At 44.5% G+C, this 14,376-nt stretch overlaps 1 protein-coding gene across 8 annotated transcripts in view; it reads left to right on the top strand.

Annotated features, from left to right (window-relative positions):
* The window catches only part of MTCL1 (microtubule crosslinking factor 1), a 104,262-nt gene extending 91,182 nt beyond the window's left edge, over positions 1 to 13,080 (top strand). For 6 of the 8 annotated variants that reach the window (XM_082753337.1, XM_082753336.1, XM_082753342.1 and 3 more), the window contains 3 exons: positions 2,278 to 2,309; positions 3,633 to 5,193; positions 11,821 to 13,080. In XM_082753337.1, coding sequence (XP_082609463.1) covers positions 2,278 to 2,309; positions 3,633 to 5,193; positions 11,821 to 12,030 — 1,803 coding nt within the window. In that variant the 3' untranslated portion in view covers positions 12,031 to 13,080. Of the gene's footprint in view, positions 1 to 2,277; positions 2,310 to 3,632; positions 5,796 to 8,741; positions 8,908 to 11,820 lie in introns of those variants that run through there. The other 2 variants (XM_082753341.1, XM_082753340.1) reach the window with 2 other exon arrangements.
* The last annotated feature ends 1,296 nt before the right edge of the window (positions 13,081 to 14,376 follow it).

Raw genomic sequence — 14,376 nt, 5'->3', positions numbered from 1 at the left:
TATTGTGGTTGCTCCTCAGTAGATTAGGATGAGAACGTGAGATGAGATGTTGAAAAGTAAAATTGTTCTTCATCAGCAAAGCATCTGCCCTCAGACTACACCATAAGGATACAAAGATCCAAAACACAGTGCTAAAAGATGCTGTTGACCATAGTGAATGTAGTCTGTGTGCTGCTAAAATCTGTACAACACACTTAGTTTACCTGGATCTGGGTCTTCACAGTTTTGTTTGGGGTTGTTACAGAACAAGATGCATTGTGAGATCTCTGGAAGTTGAAATTACCAAGCGGACAGCATGCTGCATGCTGTTTACCAAATGCAAGTCTGGAGTACTTTCTTCTGAACTGAAAATTCGTATCTGTGCACATGGGTTAGACATTTGGCCTGTGCTCTGAGCACAACAGTTCTGCTTGGGTGGACACATTATAGCTAATAGAGAAGCAGAGACTTTCCAATCCAAGATGTATCTATGTACTCAGGCTTGAAAATTTGGCCACTTTGGAAAAAAGTCTGTCAGCAAGTCAGATCTCAAACTCCCTGTAGGTGTGACAAAGTTTCATCAGTGTGCCTTGGCTTGAACGTGCAAGCCTGTGAAAACTTGACCCAAGCATTTCTTTCAGAGATAGCATTGTTCATTAGCTACAGGACTGGGAAATCAGATTCTTTGCGAAAAAGAAGAGAAAAAAATAAGAAAGGCAAAGAATGTGGCTGCAGTTCTTACATTTTAGGTAGCTGGAGGTACATGCATGCTCCAATTAGACTTTCCTCTTTCCAGTATCATAAATGTATAGGGAGCAATGTGGGATTCTGTGTTTATTGTTTCTCAGCTGTTTATTTCATACACATTCAAGTGCTCAGTGAAATACGTGGATTCTATCAAATAGCATTGTCAGGGATCTATGTTTTATGTTTAATTCTGATTGCTGTTTTCTTTACTTAAAATTCAGTCTTGTAGTTAAGAATGGAGATCTCTCTAGATGCTTTCCATTTTCAGACATTGCCACCATTGACAAAAGCGTTGGCAGCAAAATTAGGTCCTTGGTTATATTTGCACAGCTTCTTCCCTTCAGAGCATGCTTTGGTGAAATGCGTACAAAGTCATTTCGCCTCACTAGGTTTATTCAAGCAAAACTGATTAGAGTTTAATGAATAGATTTACTGAGGATGCACAGAGGCAATTGCAGCCTGCTGACTATTCCTCGCCACTGTATTTTCTTTGTGGTACTAATTGTAGTAAAGTCAATCCAGCCTTCAGCCTGATTCTCCATTCAGTTAGATCAAATGTACTCTATAATCTCTCCACTGAAGCCAACAGACTTACACCAGACTAAAACTCCTATTTTTTCCCTGACTCTCGATAAACACCAGAAAGGCATTTGCCAAGTGAAACAGTGCTCTTTTTGAATAATCATAATGTGAAATACAGTTCGGTGTTGCTCATGTACATGATTTCATGAGCTTGAATAAGAATAATAGGTACTAATACTCTTTTGGTTCCTGATCATATTTTATATTTCCTATTTTATGAGAAATATAAACGGTAAAAACAGTGACCACAGAGCAGTTGCTTCAGATGTGTCTGTTAAAAAAACACACACAACAACAACTAATTATGGGATTGTCACAGGGAAGCAATTGCCATAAAAACATCTTAATGCCATTAGCAAACCCTAGGTATTCCCCCTATGAAACAAGTAATAGTCTTCCCACACATTTAATAAAGCTAGCTTAATGAGTTTCAACTGGCGCCATTTGTTAGTTCCTAGAGAACATACAATGAAATCTTATGTCAAAAGACCAGTTTTTTATCTCTTATTTCAGCACAGCCAGGCCTCTGACATAAACCAGATTAACTCCGTGGAATGAATTCACTCACAAATATGTAGTCCAAAACAATACATTGTTCTTGTGGAAAAAATCCAGTTGCAGCTTACTTCCATTTGTGATTGCAGGGGTGTGCTGGTTTTGGCAATAACAAATGGAAGTGAGCTGCGAATGTTTTTTTTTCCACATGTACAAGTTCAAGGCTATCCTAGATTTGGCATAAAGGCTTTTACCCTGTGCAGGCTGTTGTCCTAATGGGATTGACCACTTTGCCACCTACGTGCAAAGGAAAGAGTATTCCCACAGGCAATTTAAGATTTCTTATCAAGGAGCAAGATGCTTTTTAAAGACAGGCATACCTGGTGGAACTACCTGCAAGTGAATGACAAAACACCCACAAGTTAAAGCCACAAACAGGTTCAGAAATGACTGTTTGTTTCTGTTTTTCTTCAGGAGGAAGAAACACATAAAGGAAATCTTCAAAGGTGAATAAAACTTAGAGGAAAAAAAACAGCAAATATTCAGCCACCGGAATCCCGGCTCTCTTGTGCCCAAACCACAGACCGTAGGCATAGCTGTGCCACCTCCTAATCAGCCTGCAATCCAGATTAATGGATTTACCCAGGGATTAATTTGTCTCAATATGCTTCTGTTCTACTCTGATTAACGTGGGCCACATTCCGCTGTGATGCACAAAGATCAAACTCTCTGAGAGTGCACGAAATTGTGTCTGTGTTGGCAAGTAGTACAGACCTGTAGGCATCGATATGTAGAGAAAAATACATGTAGTTGGTGCTGAGGACCCGTCACGCTCCTACATGTTCGAGATGCTTTACGTTGCACTAGTTCTGGTCTGATCCCGTGGGCTGAATGCCCACCTAACCCTAGAGTGCTTTTACTGTGCTTCTGGAAAACATCTTCATCCCAAAGGGATCCAGCCCATGCTCTCTGAGATTGTCTCCAGATGCAAACTAGAGCATCTGAATAGGAGATTCTCTTTCACTCTAGTTCTGCAGCTGGTGCTCTTGATTAAAATCTCACAGTGTGATTTTACTGTATCCTCCAGAATACTGCTGTATAAAAATCACCATTTACTGAATCCTCATCCAGCTTTGGAGACCTCACTGAGCTGACTCTCATAACTATACTCATTTACATTTTTAAGTAGTGCCATGCAGAAAGGTTCTTTGTTGATTTTTCTTATAGCGAAGCAGTAGGGTGACTCAGCTGAATGTCTGTGATTTGTACAAACTAGCAAAGTGTGGGAAAGCCAAGAATCCAGCGTTATCACATAGAGACTCCCTTTTGTTGAAGTATAACATGAGCTCAACTCACCAGGCCAGTTAAATGTAACAGCCTCTAGGCTGGAGATCCCACATCGCTGTGGGACACCAGCTGTGCAGCCCGAGCAATCTCAGGAGTGGGGGTAGACTTGCTGATTTCACAGCAAGCCAGAAATACTCTGTACTTCCTTTGAAAAGTGTGCCTCATATTGTCACAAAGACTCATTTTCTGTGAATAATATATTTCTGAAATGCATCCTACTGCTGCATATTTCAGACGTTTGCCCAGCAGTAACCCATGAGAACGCAGTAAATTAAGAGCCATTAATAAACCATTTGGTACTTTTAATGACACATCAGGAATGCTTACATTTCCCAGCTATTTAAAAAACAAGAGGGCTAAAACAGTTTTATATATAAGCAGATAATGAAAGTTGAGTTTTCTGAGTTAGTTTTCTGCTGAAAGTGGTATTTCTGTGAGAGCTTCCAAGGCTGTGACTGACATTCTTGTGTTCCTCTCTGCAGGGCCATGTCCGTTTCTTCCATGTCCGAATTCCAGCGCTTGATGGACATTTCTCCGTTTCTACCAGAAAAAAACTTGCCTTCCTCCAGCAGCAAAGACGACATAACCCCTCCCTTGTCTCCTGATGATCTGAAGTACATCGAGGAGTTCAACAAGACCTGGGATTACAGTAGCACTAGAAATCACGTTGGGGCCACCGAGAAGCCTGCAGAAGGGTGGGCAGAAAGGACAGAAACTGGGAAAGCCGGGAATGATCCAGCTTCAGATCCCTTCCAGGCCTCCTCGTGGTACCTCACCACCAGTGTCACCATGACCACCAACACCATGACCAGCCCGGAGCACTGCCAGAAGCAGCCAATGAGGAGTCACGGTGTCACCGAAAAAATGGGAGTTCGGGTCTTTCACAGCCCACCAGTGGTCCGTAGGTTTGATAATTCAGTGATAGCTGGAAGCGAGGGGAAAAGCCAGGTTGAGCCAGACTTCTTGTTTTCTATGACCAAAGCTATGGGGAACGTTGCTGAGACAAAAGGTGCTTCCTCGGATATGTTTGGAAGATGGTCTTGTGACCTGGCCAAACATCATAAGGATTTTCTGGAGAGTGGTCTTCATCCCATTGAACGTCCTATTTGCACTACCGTGGGCTTTGCCTCACCCTTGCACAGCTTGGAGATGTCCAAAAACATGAGTGACGATATGAAGGAGGTAGCTTTCTCTGTCCGGAACGCAATACGCTCCAACTCTAATTCAGCAGAGCCTCAGTTTAAGGACACCGCGTGTCAAACCAATGGTATGAGAACGACAGGGACGCAGACCACCCAGACCATCAGTGTTGGCTTGCAGACAGAAACCCTGCGCAGTATCACCAGCAGTCCACACAAGTGTCTGACACCAAAGGGGGGGTCCACGCCTGTCTCCTCACCATCCAGAAGCCTAAGAAGCAGGCAAGTGACCCCTGTCATTGAAAAAGTGCAGGCTAAGTTTGAACGCACATGCTGTTCCCCCAAATATGGCTCCCCAAAGCTGCAGAGAAAAATCCTTCCCAAATCAGACCAGCCAAATAACCGGACTTTGCCTGGCACACCTCAGAAAGGATTCAGTGAGTCCGCTTGGGCTAGATCAACTACTACAAGGGAGAGTCCTGTCCATACCACTATCAACGATGGCCTCTCCAGTTTGTTCAACATTATTGACCATAGCCCCATCTTTCACGAGACCTTCCAAAAATGCCCCAGGTCTAGCAGCCGATCCAGGTCAGCAGAACCCAGACCTGAACTGGGCCTGGTGCAGGAGCCATGTACAAATGCCCGTGGCAGGTCACCCAGTCCTCTCCGTTTGGGTACAGAGACACAAAAGGAAGATGGGACTGAGGTGACGAGTATCAGGCAGGACTTATCTGCTCCTCCAGGGTATACACTTACAGAAAATGCTGCCAGGATCTTGAATAAGAAACTTTTGGAGCATGCCTTAAAAGAAGAGAGAAGGCTACCTTCCCACAGCCCACCAAATCTTAGCAATGACAACAGCACAGGAGAAATTGTCAAAGTAGATCCAGGGTCCATAGAGGTAATGAGTTTGTTTGTTTTTCCTCCTATAGCTAAATGCACTCTTCTTTGAACAAATGCATTATGAGATGTTTTACAGTCCTACTGAGTGTTTACAAAAAATATCCTAGTCCTGTTGTGGTACCACCAGCGAGTCCCAGTCATGAAACTATTGGATTAGTCACTGAAGAACTGATTAAAGAATTGAGTTTCTATCCTGACAGCTTATCGGGCTTGAAAGCATCAGAAGAGCTTTGTCCTTTACAGGATAAAGATGGTTCTCCCCTGAAAGACTGGGATAAGGGTTTTTGTTACAAAACACACCACACCTAACAGATGTTCTAGGGACTCTAGGTCTGAGTAAATGTCTCTTTTATGCTGGATGGAAAGGTAGGCTCTTTCTCCTACACAAGAGTGGGTGATGGCAAGTTTGTGTGAAAATTAGTCACTACAATAAATACCCTGAACCTAAGCTTCAGGGCCTTCAGCATACCTTTTCTGGATGTACCTGAGTAAGTTTGGCTGTGGTTTGCAAATGTGATTAAATGGCATGAAATTTGGTATTGACTGTTGGTGCCTCACAAAAAAAAAAAAAAAAAAAAAAAAAAAAAAAAAAAAGATAATCAGCTAGCCTAAGCACTATCCTACTACCCAATTTAGTGCTTAAGAACTCTTTATTGATATTTTGCTGCACTGTCAAAAGTGTAATGGTCATCATCTGTCTCAGCAGGTGTGCCCAGGCACCAGGGGTCAGATCTTCATTTACAGTAACGTGCTACAGCAAGCAACCATAAACGGGTTGTAACGGTGGACAAAAGCTCTTCCAGTTACCAGTGTCTAAGCCTGTTTCTGGTGAACCTCTGTGCCTGAGAGAGCGTTGCCCTGAGAAGGCCTGGAGAAGCCGAGTTACTCCCAGCACTTACCGGTGCCTGCTGTCCTGGCACGGCACAGAAATGGCATGCAGCCTGCTGGTCGGTGGTGTTCCCCAGGGCCGGGGCAGGAGACCCCCAGCCCCTCAGCCCCGTGCTGTCCATTTAGCATCCTGGTGTTGCAGGGGGTCCCAGCCACCAGGCAGCTGCTCCTCCTTGACCCCCATGTGCCCCAGACATGCTGCCTCAGTTTGCAACTACCATTCTTGCCTCATAGCCTCAAGGGAATGTAGAAAACCCATTTCCTTCGTCAACATTTGTGTTGAAGGATTTGTGGGAACCTGAGCACTGAGGCTTTTGTTCTGCAGTTTGCCTTGCGCTAGCAGCTTGTTTGCAATGGGCATGATCTGTTCCTCTTTTGTAGGTGCTGTTGAGAGGACACAATCATTTTTTGCCTAACAGAGCATCCAAAGCTGAGGATATATTCCCTATAAGCTGTTTAAACAGATGTAAATAAGGGAGTTTGCACATATAAAAAAGAAACCACATGCACATGATAAAAAACAGTGAATGAAAGAGGGTTTTGTGCACAAACCTCAGAATGAATTAAAGTGGAAAGCAGCCTCATTTGCTTCACTCTGTCTAGCCATCTCTGTATTTTGTCCTTAGTTTGCAATACCGGGCCTGTACTACCATTCTGTATTAGAAAGTATGTGTCGGACTCTTACGGGTTCAACTCAGCTTTGCCTTCAAGGCACCACTGAAAATTCTTGATTTCCTCCTGCATCTTTTAAACGTCTCAGCAGATTTCAAGTATGAGTAAATGGATGTCATCCCACACCTTCACAAATTGCTGCTGGCAAAATTGAGCTGGCGACAGTACCCGAGTTTGATGCATGGAGAGATCTACGTCAATGCTGTTTAGTAAAAACTCATTGACCATCAGCCCGGCAGAAAATTGCCTCTCTTCATGAATTCTCAGCATCTTTTGCCTAATTTTTTGAGTTCCAAGCCTCAGAGCTAAGACTAGCTCTTCCCTGTAGCTCTTGCCCAGTTGTTAAGGCTGCTGTCTAGATGCACAGGTGCATTGAGAAGGAAATTGGTGGGCAACATTTGCATGATGGGCTTTGCTTTTCTTATGTGAGCTCTACAAGATGTTCTTAATGAAATGTGGGTTCGCTGTTGAAAACAAAGCCACAAATATATTTAGACTCTGCAAATGCCTTGGGTTACTTATGAATTATCCTGGCCGCACAAATTACAATTTTCCAAAATTGCACTTAGCACATTTTGTACAAAGCAAGGCACAGCAGAACAACAAATGATGATCTAGCAGGAGGCAAGGCTGAGCTTGGGGCAGTGTCAATGTCAGCACTGCCCTTGCCACCCTCCTGCAGATCCCTGCTCTTGCTTCCCCATCACCTGTTTGCTTCTGGCCAAGACAAGTGACCTTCTTACCACGGAACGCCTTCTTTTATTTTCTGCAGGCATAGCATGGTATATTAATGACTTTTAAACTTGTGTGGAGCACCTGTTGGTGGCTTTTCTTTAATTTGAGCTTCTGGATGCTTTAGTTACGCAATTTACTTTTATATTACTGCTGCCATATGAAATCTAGTTCATATATATATTTATATATTCACGTACATATGTATGTGTGCGTGTGAGTGTATATGCATACATAGTAGTAATAACTCTGTATTTTCTAACTTGCCCAGAGCTGCTTACAAGTAAATTCATATCCACCCAACGCAGCCTAGAAGTCTCTTATTCTGCTGATGCACTAAACCACTATCTTACTTGCATATCATGGGATTTACAAATATTACCATTGAAAAATGCAGATTAACTTTACCTAACTAGCAATGTAAAAGCAGTGTGAGTGCTCTTCTCTAACTAGCAAGGATGTCAATCCCAGAGGTTACACAATTGTCCTGGACAGAGGGCTCAGCCCCACGTCTGAAGACAGCGCTGCCAGAGGACCATCCTCACGGACCCGTGCAGAGGGCAGCTGCAGCGTCCTCTGCTCCTCAGGGCAGAGCAGTGGCCGCACATTTGCAGCTGAACCATTCGGGGTTGGAGGGGGAATGTTGCAAGGAAGGGAAGGGGATGCCAGGAGTAAAGGGCTTTTGCTGTGGTTTGAGTCTCCCTGCCAGTCACTGTTAAGTAGGAAGAAGAAAGAGGGGTGAGGCAAAGAGTTTTCATGAAACCTTCAGGTGGGCTTCTGAGAGATATAAATATCAGTGTGTTTTTTTCTTGTTAGAGATTTCCTAAGCAGAACTTATCTCTTGAAGTCAAATGAAGGGGAAAAAAATAAAAATAAAAAAATGTTTTTTTCCTCTTTCACAGTAACGTTGTTTTTCCACAGCCTTAATCATGGTTGGCAAAGGATAACGGATGTCTTTCTCTGCTGAATAGAAATGTTTGGATTGTTTAATGCTATGTCCTTCTGAGACTGTGCTAGGATTGTGAAGGGTTGGTTTGTTTGCTTCCTTCCTTTCTGAATCTTCTGCTGCTGGTGGCTTATCTTTTATTATTAGTTTCCCTCTGATACAGCGGTAACATGATCTGAATGGGTAGTAACATCTGGAGACTTCTTCCTTGCTGGCATGAAATCTTCACTTAAAAAAAAAAAAAAAAGATTAAAACAGTTCTTTCCAACCTACTTGCTTTCTTTCTCTTTTCTGTCTGTTCTGTCCAGAACCAAACTGTCTTATTAACTGCCCCCTGGGGACTCTAACCCTGCCTGCCTCACTGCTGTAAGTCCTTTCTACCTTGTTTCCAGAGCTTTCCGAAAGCGGTCACTTCGAATGCGTGGGTTAATGAAGGGAAATAAAATGACCACAGCTCCATGCATCCCCAGGTAGCCCGTTGTATGCGATGGTCAGGAAGCGCTCAGGGTAGGAGCCCAACCTGTTCCCTCATGGGCTGTGAGCACGTGTGGTCTCTGGAGAGGTCACACAACTCAAAATGTGTGTGGTTGGGTTTTTCATTAAACTTTTTTTTTTTTTTAAAAAAAAAAGCAAAATTCAAGAACACGTAATTATCCCAAAATGTAACAGAAACAATATATTTTGGATCTTTGCACGCTACTGTGCAGGGCTTCTGGCTGCCCCAGGCTGTTTTCCCTCATGCCTACTCCATAGCAGAGGCTGGAGAGGGCTGGGGAAGGGGCTCGAGCACCAGCCTGTGGCTGATGGTCACATTTCACCATAAAGCTGCTCTCAACCCCACTGTGGCTAGAGCCAGCTGTCTGGGGCTGCTGCAGTGGAAGGAGGGAGCTGTGACCATGCACTCAGCCTCAGAGCCAGAAAACAGCCTGGTTTGTGTATCTATTAATACAGGCATAGCCACAGTGGCTGGCAGCCTGGCCTAGGAAGCAGCTAGAGACTAAAGCTGAAACCTCCTTTCCCACATCCAGGCTAAAAAGTGCTGCCTCTCCACCCAGCCCCCAGGCAGCCATCACAGTAAATTACCCACAGGATGTCGGTTTTTCCAAACATTTCTAGCTATGGCAGCCGCATATGGTAAGGGAGGACATTTGGGATTTCAGAAACCATTCCCGACAGTTTGCTTTTAATGGCTTGCTCTCCTTAACACGCTCTGAGAAAGCCGACATCCGCAGGTGGGTAACCCGCTCAGCGTCCAACACAGTGCCTACAAGGCTGGGCTGCCAGTCCCTTCTCTGCCCTGGCAAACAAAGCACTGATAAGACTGGGACGAGCTTAGTCCTGCCTTTCTGGACAAGCTGGCCAACATTAGTGGGCCTGCCCCATCCCTGGAAGTGCTCAAGGCCAGGCTGGATGGGCCTTTGGGCAGCCTGGTCTGGTGGGAGGTGTCCCTGCCCATGGCAGGGGGGCTGGAGCAAGGTGATCCCTAAGGTCCCTTCCAACCCAAACCATTCTGTGATTCAGTGCTGTAGAGACTCTTTTCAACTGGAAGTTAGCAGTGCAAATGAATTTTATCGCAGTGCTGACTCCCATGTACTCCTGTTAAACTAGGGTGAGGCAGCCAGAAGCGAGCAGCCCTATAAAGATACCACTTTAAGCTGCTGCTCAGAAAGGCAAAGCCCACAAATCACACAGCCTCCCCTCACCACGCTGTGCTGCCTGTAAGTATTGCTGTCCGTATGGATTTCCCTGAACAAATCTTGAGTGGCAGCTTTCACAGCCCGTATGTCCCCCAGGCACGGCGGGATCAGGTGAAGTGAGGACACGGAGTCGATCTGCTCGTTAGCACTGATTTGTGTTTCGGGGGTCGAGGACTCACAGTGAGGGGCCGGGGCGGGGGCGAGGATGCGCAGAGGCACACATGTAGGCCCCAAAGCTTCCACCCAGCTTCTGCGCCCACCCACGAGGGCAGATGAGCCCTGGTGGTGCTCTGTCCTGGTGGAGGGCAGCTGCTGAGCACCAGCTGGTTGCCCACTGCCTGAAGGCTCCGAGGTCTCGCCCTTCACGGAGGCTTCTTCACCTCTGGTGCTCTCTCCAAAGCACACACGCCTGCACAAGCTCCGTTTCCAGTACCACTGCTCTGGTCTTTCTGTCATGTAACATCCCAGTCCAACCGAGACGTTCAGCGGCATGTCACCGTGTTTGTTCACTGCCCATCATATCATGTTACCTAACCCAATATTCCCCATTCCCTTTCTCCGTCTGAAACTCCGCACTGACTGTGTTGCTTCCTACTGTGTTGTTTTACTGCTCCCTTTGTTTCCCGTTGGTTTACCATGCCAGAGCTTGTCCTGTGCATTGTATCGCTTATGATCTCTTTCTCCATTTATCACCAGCTTGTGTTCTGATTTTGAGAAAGGTTTTTACTTAACTCTCCAGGGACTGCTCATTGTATGCAGTTCTCTAGGTTGACAAACTCCTCTGATTTGCTTTTATAAACTCTGAAGTGTGCAGAGAAATCCAGAATTTTTGCTTTGGCAGTACAAGACAGACTTGCTCCCCCAGTCATTTGTCTTGATATAGTGAGCATACAGAGCGAGGCAGGAAGTCTAGCTGTGCGATGAGCAAAGTCCATAAATACTAGAAGCAATTATCAACCTAGTGCCAGGGTGAAAAATCGCAAGTGCAGATGGTTTCTGGTAGCACAGGCAGGCTACCAAGCCCGAGCAGTGGAAAATCAGTAGAGAAATAAAAGTTCAGTTTTCCTCCATTTTGGTGAATGCCATCTTTAACACACATTGTCGCTGATTCCTGTAATTCAAGCAAAAGCAGCTAGAAGTAAGGAGTGATGTTCCAGAAGTTGAAATCTGGAGGTAAAAATGAAATCTGAATCTTTAATCCAGCTGAAGGTCATAACTAGTGCTGTAGTCATTATTTTTCTGCTAACGAGACTTTCCTGAAAGTCAGTCTGCACTCTGAAGCAGATGAAAGGAGCCAGTGGTTGATCTTGACCTCTCTTGCAAATGCCTGGCCAGCACTTAAATCAATGCAGTGAATAGTGGATTTCCCTGAATTATCATGCAAATGTATTTTTTCAGCTCTTCTCTTTCTAGCACAAGGAGAGTTAGCAAATGGAAGTTTGTCAGCTGCTTCAGCTCATCCCAGACCTCTTCCTTTCATTCTCTCCTTGTCTGTTCCATAAATCATGGACATACATGCAGGTGTCCGGAGCCCACACACAGAAAGACGTTCACTGCTTGCTTTTGTACTGTAATGAGACAAATGCTTAGCTTTAGCTTGATTTTTTTTTTTTATTTTTTAATTATTTGCTCAGCCAGACGGCCTCTAATACAAGTCACTAACCTCTGTTTTGCTCTCTTGGCTGCCAAGGAACTGCCTTGTTCTGCACTAGCCCCGTCCCTCGAACCCTGCTTCTCCCGGCCAGAGAGACCAGCGAACCGGCGCCCACCGTCCCGATGGGCTTCACATTCCCCTACTGCCTCACAGTCGCAGTCAACCGGAGACCTGACTTCCTCGGAAGAGAGCGGAGGCAAGGAGCCGCCAGCAGAGACCCCGGGCCAGGGAGGCCCGCCAGCATGAACGGCCATGGGCCAAAGGCACCCCGAGCGGCCTTCGCCCGGCGGCCCAAAGGGGAGGTCCCATTGTGGAGGTCAAAGAATGTTCTCAAACGCAGCTGCTGAATGTCCGACCTGTGAAACAGAGGTGTTTCTGGAATGAAACAGTTAATGTGCCTGTAATAACTTAATTTTTTCTTTTTTTTTTTTTTTTTCATAGCTGAGAAAACTATTTTTGTCTCCATCTTTTCTACACACAGTATATTAACAAAAAAAAAAAAAAAGGTAAAAATGATATAAAGTTAAGATTTAAAATAAAATGTAAATTAAGTTTTAAGGGAATTTGAATACGTGCTCGCGCTCTCTCCAAATACTGACTGCCTTTCGGTTATATTTGCACTGTTACATTTTTGATTTCGGTTTGGGGTTCTGGGGGTCGTTTTTGGTTTTGTTTTTGTTTTTCATGTAAAACTAGGGTCTTAAGTTAATTTTATTCTATTTTAATGTCAGTGTTTATCAGTTTTTAAACGTAAGGTTCTTAAAGATGCTTCAACTGTCTGAAGCAATACCTTTTAAGTAGTGAAGAAAGCCATTAAGCTAGTTCACTAGAGTTGTGTTAACTGAGATGGAGGGGAATACAGGTAAACACAAGGAAAAGTGTAAAAAAAAAAAAAAAAGAGAGAAAAAAAAAAAAAAGAAAGCCTCAGAAAGTCTTACAGAGTTAGCTGTAAAATACACCTACGATACTTGACTTGCATGCCTCTGGGTCCTCGCACTTTAGTGCATGTACATACTGCTACTGTACTTCTACCATCACATAAATGTGAGTCAACCTGTTCCACTGTAATATTGTTGTGAATTTACCTGTACTGTACTTTTATTGTTGGTATTCTTGCATTGACTATACAAAACGAGTTTTTAAATTATTGTTAGCAGTTCAACTGGCTATGTACAGCGTTTACTGAAATCTTTTGTTTTGGGGAAAACCCTTGAGAACTCTGGGCATACTGACTTGTAACTGGTCTTGTTTAAGAGTCTGTTGGAGACCATGTGAAGTGGAAATAAAACCCTCAGTATTTACAAACTGCCTGAGTGCTTAATGATGCTTATTTCTGATGGTACTTCCCAGGCTCATGTAGCTAGGGAATGAAGCCCTCAAACTCTGCCTGTATTCATAAGGGAAAAAAGAATGCTTCTTTATAGGCAAAGCCAAATGTTGGGCTGTGCTCCACAGGCTTGTGTAAGTACTGGAGCAGGCCATGGGAGGTTCTTTTAATTTCCTCACTGAATTCTGCAACACAGCCTGCTCACACAGAGAGCAGATCTTACCTTTTCAGTCCCTCTGAGGAGGTATGTTTTGTTGTTTTCAGTTGTTTGTGTGAATGAGAAAAAGCAAGCTAAACATGATGTCAAAAATATGAAATACCCAGTCTTAATCCAGGCTTATGTCTCATCCGCATCGTGCACAGAGACCAATAAGACCAAGGGCCTGCGTAAAACTGGTGGCTAACATTGAGAACTGAATGCAGCTGAGAATTTGTGCCCTCCGAAGGTGTGGACGCCTCCCGATCTGTTTTGCCTGGTACCATCTGTCTGGCCACACGCTTTCTCTGGGAGCCCCAGAAATGCTCTGAGTTGTTATCCCACGGCTGAAGTGGCTCTTCCCGCTTGATTTCCCTTGTTGAGGCTTTCTTCGGCTCATTTATTTAAGAGCACCATCTGGGATCCCTAGAAGCCTTCCTGGTTAGCTCTGTTGAGCGATAAGTCCCTCGCATCCTGTCCCGCTGCCTTGTGGCTGGCTTTCTAGGAACCGTAATCCAGCTGCTGGATGAGAACAAACTCCCTAGCTCTTGGGTCAGCTCCCAAATAGCAGCTGGTTGAGGTCTTATTTCTCCCACATCAGTTAGGACATTAAGTGGCTATTAAGCCAATGTTGAGATGTCCACCACAGGGTCATCATTATGAAAAATGCCCCTTACCAAGACAAGCAGTGACTGAAAAGTCCTATTGTCTAATGGCTCTGGTGCCCCAGCCAAAACAAGCAGTGTCCAGTGCTGCTCTTGAGCAGCAGTGGTCATATCACCTGCTAATTCCCTTCACAGAGGTCTCAAAGCCTCACTGTTAGCATTTTTAATTAGCATTAGGTTGACCCTTCCCCAGGTATGGACCTTAAAATCGTACGTGGAAGTCACCCTACTTATTTTTCCAATGTTTGAAAATCTTCTAGCTGCAACACTTTGCTGAAATGATGCCAAAGTTTCAGCTTGGGAGGGGAAGGAGAAGCATGCACAAGAACTGTTTTAGAAGGTCAAAGAAGAGTCGCAATGGTTATTAAAGAAGGCTTAAGCCACAAATGAAAGATGGTTGTTTG

Source organism: Aythya marila (genome assembly GCF_965140915.1).
Source record: "Aythya marila genome assembly, chromosome: 2".
NCBI lineage: Eukaryota > Metazoa > Chordata > Aves > Anseriformes > Anatidae > Aythya > Aythya marila.
This window is presented reverse-complemented; position numbering and strand designations above follow the sequence as displayed.